Raw genomic sequence first — 12,699 nt, forward strand, 5'->3', positions numbered from 1 at the left:
TGGGCTAATTGGATCTAATAATCACCGTAATTGTATTAGAAAAAGTTAATGGCATTTCTCTCGTGAGAAAGATGTGATGTTTGTCAGGATCGAAAATACTCCACTCTACCAAGTACCTGAGGTTTCAAAGTATCTTAATCATTTCCAGGTCTATACATGGAACTACTCTAAGTAGATCATAACAAAGCCACTGAAAATGAAGGAGACTTAAGGCGGTCCTACTTGAACGTGCATTATTATTGACTAAGACATCCGATAATGTCATCTCTCTCTCTCTCTCTCTCTCTCTCTCTCTCTCTCCTTGATGTGTATGGGTGTGGAAGTGTTTTGGGCTTAGCATCTTAAGAACCATCATGACTGACCCCAGATGCAAAATATGCAAAATTTTCTAGTAGTGATCGCTGTATGGCTTTGCCAGCAGCCTGGTCAGAGCCTGACAGGCCTAAATCTGCTATGAAGTATCTCTGATTCATGATCCAGTCCACTAGTTCCATATCCAAACTAAATATATGTGCTATGCATCTTTTTTTTTGCATATGAAAAAACGATTCCTAATTAATTTCCTACCTTCTGATTGCACATGTTTGCAACACCAGTAATTTTGTAACTTTCAAAGGTTTTTTGTGATTCTGAATCACATTTTATAACTTTCATAGAGGTATTGCAAATTGAAGCCTCAAAACTTATGAAAGTTTTACACAAGTCTGATAGTGTATAAAACTTTCAAAAGCATTAATGCTTAGCTGTGAATGTGTTAAAGTAATGACATGACACGACACATTCTTACATGATAGATTTTCACACGTCAGATTCACAACCTAAAAGCAAACATGATAAAGTTACGACTGAGTGTGAATCACATAAATCACTTTCACAGCTACAATAACCTGTAATCAAAACAAACATTCCCTCAGAATTCTCACCTTTTTTTGTTTGAATAGTCGGGTAGCCTTAACGGTGTGTTTGAATTGCCTCATATCTTAAATCAGAGACAATGAATTCTTGGGATCTCAGAATCCCTGGTTTTCTCGCCCAACCTTCATATCAATCAAACCAGAAAACTGGGATTTGTGTGGTTTTCGGGATTTCAGGTCCTTATGTCTAGGATCCTCTGTCTGCTTGAGGGCCAGATCTGGGGAAAGTCCGTCCTAAATCCCATTTCGAGCCAGGAGTTTAGAAGATCTGCATGGTAATCAAATGCCCCCTAAATAAAGTTTTAGGGAGCTTTTTGTATGTGGGATGTAGAAGACCAGTATGGCTATCAAGGGCGGAACTACGATGGAAAATTCCGTCAATAGGGGTGTCAGGTCAAGGTGGGCACAACCTAGGTCCCCCTCTCTTTTGATACCCGAGTCAGGGCCTCAAGCTCACCGCCTGAACCATGCATCCTACTGTTTGCCATCCAGCCGCTTCCCTGACAAAACAACATGCTATTCTTGGTCTTCTTTTTGTAATTTTTTTTAGGATTTAAGGTTTTTGTATTTTTTTAATTAGCATTTAGGTATTGATTTTGGTTTTTTAAATGACATGAATGTTTAATTAGGTATTTAAGTGTTTCTTTCTTTTCAATCAACATTAAACAAAATTTCACATGCATGATTTTAGTTAGAAACTTAAAAGTTTAGCAGTTTTATTTTTTTCAATTAGCGTATATATGAATGATGTTTATTAGGAATTATGATTTAGGTTTTTATTTGCTTTTTTTAATAGCATGAATATTTAATTAGTTTTTAGGGTTTTTTGTATTTTTTTTACAATTACCATTTAGGTCTTTGATTTTATTTTTTAATAAGATTAATATTTCATTAGGTATTTCTATTTTTTTCAATCAACATTAAACATGATTTCACATGCTTGCTTTTAGTTAGAATTTTTGGTGTTTCATTTTTTTCAATTAGCCGTATATGAATGGTGTTGATTAGGATTGAGGCTTTTTATTTAGTTTTATAAATAGCATGAATATTTAATTATGAATCCTTGAATAATTAATAATGAATGCTTAATTTTAGTTAAAATGTTAAGTTTTTTATCAATTAGAATAAATGCATAATTTTTAATATTTGTATGAATTCGTGTTTTAATTTGGTGTTTTTCAAAATGAAATTATGCTTTTAGTGTTTATGTGTTTTTCTTTTTCAATTATCATTAACTATAAAACCATAAAGAATGAATACTTTATTTTGGTTAGATATTAAAACTTAGAATATTAAGAGGTTTGTTTGTTATTTTAACAATTAGCATAGATGCGAGATCTATAATTTTTGTTAGGATTTAGACTTTTTGATTTGCATCATTGCAAATGACATGAATTATTAAATTAGGGTTTTAATGAGTCTTCGTGATTCTATTTTCTATTTCTATTATGATTTTAGGATTTTTTTTGGTGTTTTTTCTGATTTGTTTTAGTATTTGATATATCTATATTTTATTGTTTGACTATTAAAATATATTTTCAATGTAAACGTTGGATTGATATTTCATACTTAATTTTTTATTAGTAATTAATTTTTTCACGGTAGTCGACCCTAGTTTAGATTCATGGTTCCGCCCTCATGACAATCAAATGCACCCTAAATAAAGTTTTAGGAAACTTTTGTACGTGGGATGCATGTGTTCTTTTACAGCTTAACGGCTATATCACAAATATTCGTGGATTAGAGCCATGTTTGATTTGCAAGCTTGAAACTTTTTAAAAAATGGGACATGAAGACACATTTTTTTTCATTTTTTAGCCAATGAAAGCTATTTTTGATCTCTTTTAATATTTGAAAATATTTTTATTGAAATATTACGAAAGAAGTAACAACAAATCCTAAATCTTAAATATTATAAAAGCGGGGTGGTCGTGGGGCCTCACCCGGGGTTTTCCTCACTTTGGGAAGGGTTCCTAATCATAAAAAAAATAATAATAATAAATATTATAAAAGCAGAATTAAGGGCAATAAGTACAAAAAATTAGATGCTTTGTAACTTTTTCTCAGTTGACAGTATTGTCATATGTTTTGACAATGTAATTAAAAATTTGTTTGGGCATTTTCTATATGGCTTTTCAAAAACCAAAGTCTTAGTTACATGGCATATTGTAATTTTGCACAATCTCATGAGTTGCCATTTATAACGCACACTTTCTCTAGAACGTTCCTCTTTCTGTGTATCAACAGTTGCCAAAGCAAACTGGTCAGGAAAATTTAACATTGCATGAGCCAACCAAAGGGCACTTCCCTCTAGCCAGCCCCATGCATAACACCTATTTGACCCCACGATTCACATTAACCAATCTCTTTCTCTCTCAGAAAAGCACTCATATATGGTATTGTCCAAGGGACGTCCATTTATCATTAATCCTTAATGCAAAATCAAACGGTACATCTAGCATAATGATTTTTCAATGCACATGATTGAGATTAATTAAAAGTTATGCTGTGATTTCTCATCTCACGTACTTGACACCCTCACACAAACAATCAGAAAATATAATCTTTTAAAAGGTAAGTATCTTTGTCTTCTGCATAACATTTTTAAAATTTTTATCATTATTTCTTATTTGATTAATGCTCAAGTGAGAAGGTCTATATATAATGGTGTTTTTGTGTGTATTTTTTGTTTATATAGTTGCCCATGTTTTTTCTTATTACGTACATATTTTTTTTCCTTCTCTAATTTTCAGGTATGAAATGTGCATATTAAATTAAATTAAAAAGGTAAACTTTTTCTTTATCTAATTTTTAGATATGCGATGTAGCTCAAAAAGAATTTAGATATGGGATGTACATATTTTTTCTTCTCTAATTAAGATAGTGTTTTGTAATTTTTTCTCAAACAGCCTTTGACTCTTTTTGGTTGCATGTTTTGACTTAAAAATAAATCATGGTGTGTTAATGAGGTCATATTCGATGTCTATTTACCTTATTAGTAAAAAAAAAATTAATTAATAACTTTTAGGAGTATTTTAATAAAAATAAAAAAGTAGTGTATGAGACAAATGTATGCATTTCCATTAGGGTCATATTCTATGATTACGATTTTACCAGATATGTTTTTAATTTGCATATCCATACATGTGTATGTGTGTGTGTTTTATTTAATTATCAAAGAAGATTAACATAAACATGATTTATTTAGGCCCAGCCCATCCATATGGCTGTTAAATTATGCTTAGTTTTAAAATAATGACCATACGAATCAGTATCTGAATGATCAGCGTGATGTCCGCTCATGTCATTACGGACACGCGTACGTGTCCCCTGTGACAGCCTAAACGCTCCTACTTACCACGATTATTTATGGGGAATTTTACATTCCATAAAGGGACCAACGCCATTAATGCCATTAATGTCATCTTCAAGCTTACTGTTCGACCATATCTTATAAATTATACACTTCAATCATGCAAACGCATTCTTTATTCCATGAGTTCTTATGAAAGAGTTACTAGATAACAATTACTTGCTCTTCACATATATATAAAATAATAATAATAATATATACTGTTTTCTACCATGCAAATTGTTGAAAAAGGAAAACTATATTATTCACTTAGCCTTTATAGAACTTGGACATAAGGGTGTCAATGGGTCGGTTTAACCAGACCTGACCAGTACCAAACCTTATACGGTTAGAGTTTGGTGAAAGGTTCGATTAGAATCAGGGTCAGATCCGAAAGATCTAATTAATATATGGAGTCAGGTATGGTTTGTGAAATTTCATAAGTCCCGGGCTTGACCCTAGTTCCGACTAAGATTCACAAATTTTTAATATAAAAAACATAAAAAAAGTATTATTTTATCAAGGTCGGGGTCTAGTTCATGTAATCCTTATAGGATTCGAGTATTGTTTCTCTTATGGTGAGTCCGATTAACCCAGATCCAGATCCGGTATCAATATCCCAAATCATGTCTGGGTTTGGTACCATCTGAATTTGATCTAAATCTGACCCGATGACACCCCTACTTGCTCATAGGGGTGTCAATGGGTCGGGTTTGATTCGGATGTAGGTGGAGCCAAACTTGGACCCAATTTTTGGTTATGGTATTGGGTCCATACCTGGGTCGAATCGGGTCCACTAAAGGAGAAATTATACCTGGACTGGATAAGAACAAAATAAACCAGACTCAGACCATACCCGCTAAAATAATATTTTTTTATCATTTTTACATTGAAAAAGTGCAGGTATTAACTAAGATTGGGCCTGGGTTTGGTATAAAATTTCACAAATTATACCCAGATCCATGTATTAATCGGACTTTTGGGTCCAGACTGGGGTCTTTGTCAGGTCTTCTTATTTATCACAGTGCTCGGACCGTATAGGGTTTGGTCTGAATCGGGTCCGGGTAAACCCTACCCGTTGTCACCTCTGCTTGCACTTCAAGGCAAACATGATGAATTAATGATAAAATGCTTACATCTACCACAAACCAACTTTTATCAAAAATGCTATTTCCTCGTTGAATTGTGAGGGAGAAGTGGCCCTGTCATTGGAGAGCACATAAGGTGATCTGTCAAATCACATAAAGTGATTTGACATCTTCACGGTCCATTGATTCATTACACAAGGACCTCATGGTACATTGTGGACGGTGAGGATTCCAAATCACTTTAAAGTGATTTGGCAGATCACTTGATCGGCTCTCCTGTCATTAGCTGGTGACTGTAAAGTGGTGGGATGTTAACAATGATTATATCCTCTAACACGAGAAATACGTGGGGTTGAGAGGGGGGAGGGGAGAAGGGTGTGTGTATGTGTATACAATAGTTGGTGTACCCTTCAATCAAATGATCAAATGGTAAAAAAAAAGGTCAATTTACATGGTTTGTTTTACAAAAATAAATTATATATAAATTCTCTGCTAAAGATGTGTATACGGTGTCAATGAGTTGAAATGACCAATATCTTAAAGATCATGTTATTTTAAGCTAATTTAACCTTATAGATATGATCTAGATGGTCTGTTTGGCGAGAACCCCGACTTTTGAATCACGGAAATCTGGTGTATGTACATGATTTTTTAGTGATTAAAAATCTAGTCATAAAATGCACCAATTTTTTACGGCTTTAAAATGTATTTTTTCAAAATAAATATGATCCAAGGGTCGATTTTTGACAAATTAACCATGTTGAACACATCTGAAGGGTCAGATTGAGTCAAAATGACTTACACCTATGAGTTTAAACTAATTCATACGGTAGGCACATTAGCACCATAGACTTATCCCACATATATATATATATATATATATATATATATATATATATATATATATATATATATATATATATATATATATATATTAGCTACAATTTTAGTACCACACTCTCCAGCTAAATTTCATAGGTGCAAGCCTTAATTGATGAATCAAACTTTACAAATGCATTCAGCATGGTCCATTTATCAGAAAACACACTTTAGGCTAAGTGGTTTCGACATAAAAATAAAATATTTGATTTTGTTAATCACAAAATTTTTAGGCATTGTGGACCATTGAATTTTGCAAAATTCAAAATATAAGTTTATACAACCCGATGACCAAACAAACCATATAGATCATTTTCATAATCTTGATTGAAAAAAAAATGAGAAAAATTGAGCTGTTTCTAATAGAGTGTACCGTATACTCGAAGGCGGCAACTATGAGAGAGAGAGTGTGTGTCAAAATTCACGAGGAGCCAGTTGACACCTCAAATAGATCCTGCATTATCTCCCGCACGCTTTCTACATACATAACTCTTCCCATTCCCCTCAGAATTCAGACCCCACGCTCCGCTTCCAAAAAGCTAGTCAGCTGCAGCATTTAATTCTCTCTCTCACTATCTCTCTCTCTCTCTCTCACTATACCCACCACCTCCGCCACGTTTTCTCTTCCCCCTCCTCTCCCACCACTCCCCTTCCTTCTTCCAGTCTACCACCACCACCACCCACCTCTCTTCTTCCTCCTACCACCACTACCTACATCTTCTCCTCCTACTACCTTCACCAAATGTCAAAATCTCTTCGCCTGAACCTCCACCTCTGCTTCCCCCGCCCCAAGAAATCCCACCACCACCATCGGAAAACCACCCCACCCACCACCGCCGCCACCACCACTACCATCCCCTTTGACTCCGACTCTGATTCCCCTCCGGAGTTCACCTCCAAATCCGCCACCACCCACTTAAGCACCTCCTCCTCCCTCGCCGATCTCTCCCTCGACCTGGCCAGCGCTCTCTCCTCCCGCCGCTTCTTCTTCTCCTCTGGCCGCTCCAATTCCCTACTCGACGACGCCCCCCCTCCGGTAGAGAAGCTCCCTGCGCCGGACAAGATTCCGGCATCCCCTCTGCTGGATGTCGTCGACGGCAGCGTTGCCGTCCTGACCTACTCTCCGGACCCCTACAGCGATTTCCGGGCATCGATGCAGGAGATGGTGGACGCTCAGGATCTTGACATCTCAGCAGACTGGGGTTACCTCCAGGAGATGCTGGCCTGCTACCTCAAGCTCAACAGCAAGAGGACCCACAAGTACATCGTCGGAGCCTTCGCCGATCTCTTGATGAGCCTCATGATGGGTCGCCGGAAAAATGGTATCTCCGGCGGGTATGAGGTTCTCCTGTGAGTTTGATTGGTGAGATCCCCTGATTCTTTTCTTCTGGTGATGGGAGCTTGCTTGATTTAACTAATAGTTTTGTTTTGTATTTTTCTTAGGTTTTGGGATCTTGGTTGTTTTTTTGGTGTATAATATATGGTTCTTGTATTGTACTCTGTACAAATCCAGATCTTCTGTTTTGTGGATTTTGTATTTTTTTGTTTGTTTTGTTTGGCTTTTGGTTTTTTGTGTTTATGTTGAACATGCAAATGAGTTTTTCTTAGTTGTCTCATTGATCTTGTATTATTGTAATTATTGATCATTTTTCAAACCAAACTTTTGTCCCTTTAGCACGAGAGTTTATGAAGGTTTATCTGACATGTTTTGTGGATGCACCTATTTACCTTTAAAAAAGGAAGGATATGGTGCTTGTTTTTCTGTTGTTTTATTTATCCAAAAAAACAGGATAAATTGGGATAATTTTCACTTTAGAATGAAAGTAAAACTACTATGATTCTTGTTTTTTGAATTATGATAGATGTATCCTGAAAAATATGATAAATGTGAAAACTGTGATGCAACTCCTCCAAAGAGGGGTGGCAAAACCTGACCCGACCCGCCAACCCGCCTCTTAGGCGGGTTCGGGTTGGGCTTAAGCCAACCCGTTTAATAAACGGGTCGACCCGCCTAACCCGTTTATTAAACGGGTCGGGTTCGGGTTGAGGGTATGCCAACCCGCCAACCCGGCTGACCCGTTTAATAAACGGGTTAGGCGGGCAGGTCAACCCGACCCGCCAACCTGAGAACCCGTTTACCCAACCCAACCCATTTATTAAATGGGTTGGCGGGTCGTGTCGGGTTACCCGTTTATTAAACGGGTCGGGTTCGTGTTTGCCACAACCGACCCGTTTAATAAACGGGTCGGGTTCGGGTTGAGGTATGCTGACCCGCCAACCCGATTGCCACCCCTAGATGTGATAGGGAGAGTTTTGAGTGCCCAAGCATTTTCTTGTGTTTGAAAAGTTTGCTTCTTAATAGAACCACAAATTCCAGAGGTTTGTGGTATATAGGGGTGGAAAAATCTGACACGACTCACCAACCCGCTTCTTAGCCGGGTTCGGGTTTGGCTTAAATGGGTTCGTGTCGTAAACGGATTGACCTGCTTAACCCGTTTATTATATGGGTCGGGTTCGTGTTAGGGGTGTGCCAACCCGCAAACTCGTCTGACCCGTTTAATAAATAGGTTAGACGGGCGGGTCAACCCGTTTACCCGAACCCGACCCACCAACCTGATCGGTTTATGGCAATATTTTAGTCATGGGTTGGCATTCTCCAGCGGCGATTGACATCAACCCTGTCAGAAGCAGCCCCTTCTCATCGTCCTTCTCTCGATCTCCCACCGGCACGCCTCGAGCTCGTCGAAGACGGGGCAGTAGCCGGCGAGCGTGATCTTGTCGTCGAAGGCGGCAATGAAGCCGAACTCAAAGACGGTAACGATGTCGGGCCTCGACACTTCCATGACACCATTCATCCCAGGGACCTCCTACTCTCCGGCCAAAATCCTTACCGAAAAAACCCTAGAAACCCCCAAAATCTCCTTCATACAAAAGAGTACAAAACCAATAACCCACCCCGAAGCGACACCGACCGTTTAGAAGACCACCCAAAACTGTTGAGGGTTCGACCCCGCAGAAGACAGGATCTCCCACTGTCACGCCTCGAGCTCGTCGGAGATGGGACAGTAGCCGGCGAGCGTGATCTTGTCGTCGGAGGCAGCGACGGAGCCGAACTCAAAGACGGTAACGACGTCGGGCCTCAGCACCTCCATGGCGCCATTCATCCTTGGGACCTCTTGCTCTCCAGCCGCCGTATCCATCGCAGGCTTCTCTGTTTTCCGCCCTTCCTTCCCCTTGTCGTCCTTGGACTGTGGCGCATCGTCCTTCCTTATGGAGAACCACCGGCACCACTCCGTTTTCGCTCTCCCTAGGGGTTAGGGTTTTGGTTGGGGGGAGAAGTTAGGCGGGCGGGTCAACCCGATTACCCGAACTGCCAACCCTTCCGCTAACCCGTTTACCCGACCTGACCTGTTTATTAAACGGGTTAACGGTGTTGTGTCGGGTTACCCGCTTAATAAATGGGTCGGGTTCGTGTTTGCCACAACCGACCCATTTAATAAACGGGTCGGGTTCGTGTTGAGGTATGCTGACCCGCCGACCCAACCCGCCAACCGGACCCGATTGCCATCCCTAGTGGTATACAACTGGGTACCAAATTGGAGGGTCTAGTTGGAACTTCCATAACCAAATTCGATTTTGTGCCAAAAGGAGCCGTTTCATGAAGTTCAGCTTGAAGGAGTAAAGTTGGTTTGCATTATGTTTTATCCTTTACATTAGCTCTTGCTTGGGCATCCATCAAACCAATGAGGATAAAGGGACTAAAAATGAGTAGATTTTTTGCTTGAGGACTGTGTTGATTGGATATTCAGGGACATAATTTTAAGAATTGATTAACTCTAAAGTTATAAATGGAAGGTGTAAATGGGGCCTGTAGAGGACCCAAAGCGATAACCCTAGGCGCATCCTAGTGGAGCTTAAGCCTTTTTTTTTCTTTTTTTCCTGACAATGAGAGTTTTTCTTTAGACAGAGAAAGCTGGGGTTTGGCAGACCCCTTAACAGTTATACAACCATATCATTGGGATTCGAACTTTCAGCGCCCCCAACACAAGGTGACGTGCACTAAATGCTCCTGCCAGACAAGTGGAGGTGACGTGCACTAACTGCTCATGCTAGACAAGTCGAGACCCTATTGGAGAGAGAGAGTTATTGGATCAATGAAATGTCCAGCACAGGGTATTCAGGTGGAATTTGCGAATACGGATCCCACTGTGGATCCCATTGTTTGACATAAGATGGGTTTCATCCCACAGTTAATCCTAGTGGTCCAATCAATGGCTAGAATTGACCCACATTCTCACCTGGATGTGAACTGATCCTAGTCGTCCAAATGCATCAGCTGGATCGCTAGGAAACGATGTAGGATCCTGTGTATCCTATGTCAAAGGATCGGATTTTTTTTTGGGAATTTGCACCCATGCATAATCATGGCTCAATACAAACGCCGGTGATAGACAGAATCAAAAGAAAACATGAGACTGTGTGGGTCCAGGAGAGCGGAGGAGGTCAGGGGTGCACCCGACGGGGTCCCTCAGATGCCTTTCATCCATGCAATGGACAGCATCCGACTACCACGCTTGTTTTAGACATTGCCATTCGTCAAGAGCATGAATGGCTCCAGATGAATTTATGGGACCCATCCTTGACAAGTTGACATATGCAACTCATCCATGGTGGCTAATAAATATAGACCCGGTTCTTTTGCTCCGCTCCTCTATCACTTTCTGACAATCGAATATAGGATCTGGATTTGAGCAAAGCATCAAACTCTGGGTTCAGCACTAGGTCCAACCTGCAGGAGTCAATGCCTAGGTCCATATATGAATCACATACAGAATGCCAAAGGAAGTAGAGCACCAACTAATCTAGTAACCCTGAACTAATATCCTTTTCCAAGCTGTATAAGCTCTGGAGATGGATCAGAATGGGTCTAACTGCTACAGTTTTGGATCCTAGCTTGCATAAACTTAATAGAACTCATTATTTGGACCTTGTCTTTGAGGTTGCTGGATTCTTGATGGCTAACAAATATGTTTGTTATCTGGGACTTATGATAGTAGCCTTAACCTCTGTGACAAATATCGCGATATTTATAAAAATATTGCCAATGTATCACAGAGAAATTGCCTGAAAGTTTAAAACAGCAATTTCTTGCGAGATTTTCAAACTGTGAAAAATTTTGTGAAATTTATATTTTTAAAAGATATTTATCATGAAAACCCCCAAGATTTTTATTTTTAAATGTGTTTTATTTATATTTTCTTATAAAAATGTTTTTTATTCCCAAGATTTTGCCCAAAAAAGTGCGAGATTTAGGAAAATTTTCAAAATCTCCCAAGGTTTTTGCCTGACTAGATTTTTCCGTTTTTAACTTTTGTCACTATGGACTTAGAAATAATTGTAGATAACTATAAAAGTTAAGTACAGAAAGACCTGGAGTTGTAGGTGAGTCATTTAAGCCATTAACATTCAATGAGAGAGAGTTGTAGGCGAGTCAATTAAGCCGTTAACATAGCCTTTCAAAAAATATTAAGCCATTAACATTCAATGAGAGAGAGAGAGAGAGAGAGACTTGATGTCCTTTTGAGTGCTGACAGCAATTAAAATGTTAATTGTTCCTGTAGTCTAGACTCTAGACATCGTAGCATTAGGGCCACTTTTTAAGCTGAACATCTTAGAAATTAAAAATATTTTCTGAAAAAGAATATGGACCGATGCATGTACTGATAAAAGAATAAACAACACAAGGCCAATAAAACTCCATAAATGGTCAAGGCTTGATGATAAATGGATTCTGAGTCCCCTTGTTATTCGTTGGCCGTATCTTAGCTTAGTGTCATCATAAAAAGGGCTGGAGTTTGTTTTCATCGGACTCGTTTTTGGCCAATTTGAGCTCTTGGTCCCGTATACAAGCCATCATGATTGTTACGGGGCGACGTTGCCTCCATAGATCTTAACATGGCGGTCCAGAACAATGATAATTTTGAGTATTATCCCCGAAAGAAATCACAATATTTACAAGTCCATCTATGTTGAAATATCATGGTATTAACCACCGCCATCATGAGGCCCCCTAACATTATTTTCGTAACTTGCTTACTAGCTTCTCAATATAATAATTAGCAGTTAAAATCAACACTTTTTGAAGTCCAGCACCTACTGGTCTATTTTCAGAATTTCCAATTTCTGGGGTTCGCTAAGAGAATCTGACAAAAAGTTTAAAAATTAAAAATAACAAAACAAAACAAAATTTAAATTAAGCAGAGAAGACCAAAGTTTTATTCTACAACACCGCTCATAATTGGGCCAGTAGAAACATGATATATTCAACATATCACTATTTTAAAGGAGTTAACCGCTATCGTATACTGTGTTCTCTTTATATTAATTTTTTTTTATAACATCACCCGTTTATGATTATGGCTGAACAAGCCGCACTGAGTACTTTATCCTGTGGCCCATTCGCTCA

At 38.7% G+C, this 12,699-nt stretch overlaps 1 protein-coding gene across 1 annotated transcript; it reads left to right on the top strand.

Moving 5' to 3' along the window:
* Positions 1-6,915: 6,915 nt before the first annotated feature.
* Positions 6,916-7,815, top strand: LOC149829316 (transcription repressor OFP16-like). Its single transcript, XM_090017344.1, has one exon. It carries the CDS (start codon positions 6,976-6,978, stop codon positions 7,585-7,587), a length of 612 nt encoding a protein of 203 aa, XP_089873470.1. The 5' UTR covers positions 6,916-6,975; the 3' UTR covers positions 7,588-7,815.
* Positions 7,816-12,699: the final 4,884 nt, after the last annotated feature.

The sequence above is a fragment of the Nuphar pumila genome, chromosome 9 (assembly GCF_984573655.1).
Source record: "Nuphar pumila chromosome 9, dmNupPumi1.hap1.1, whole genome shotgun sequence".
NCBI classification, from domain to species: Eukaryota; Viridiplantae; Streptophyta; class Magnoliopsida; order Nymphaeales; family Nymphaeaceae; genus Nuphar; species Nuphar pumila.

Bases quoted from the DNA above. Each gene is read 5' to 3' on its own strand.
- LOC149829316 (XM_090017344.1), top strand. From the start codon at position 6,976: ATGTCAAAATCTCTTCGCCTGAACCTCCACCTCTGCTTCCCCCGCCCC.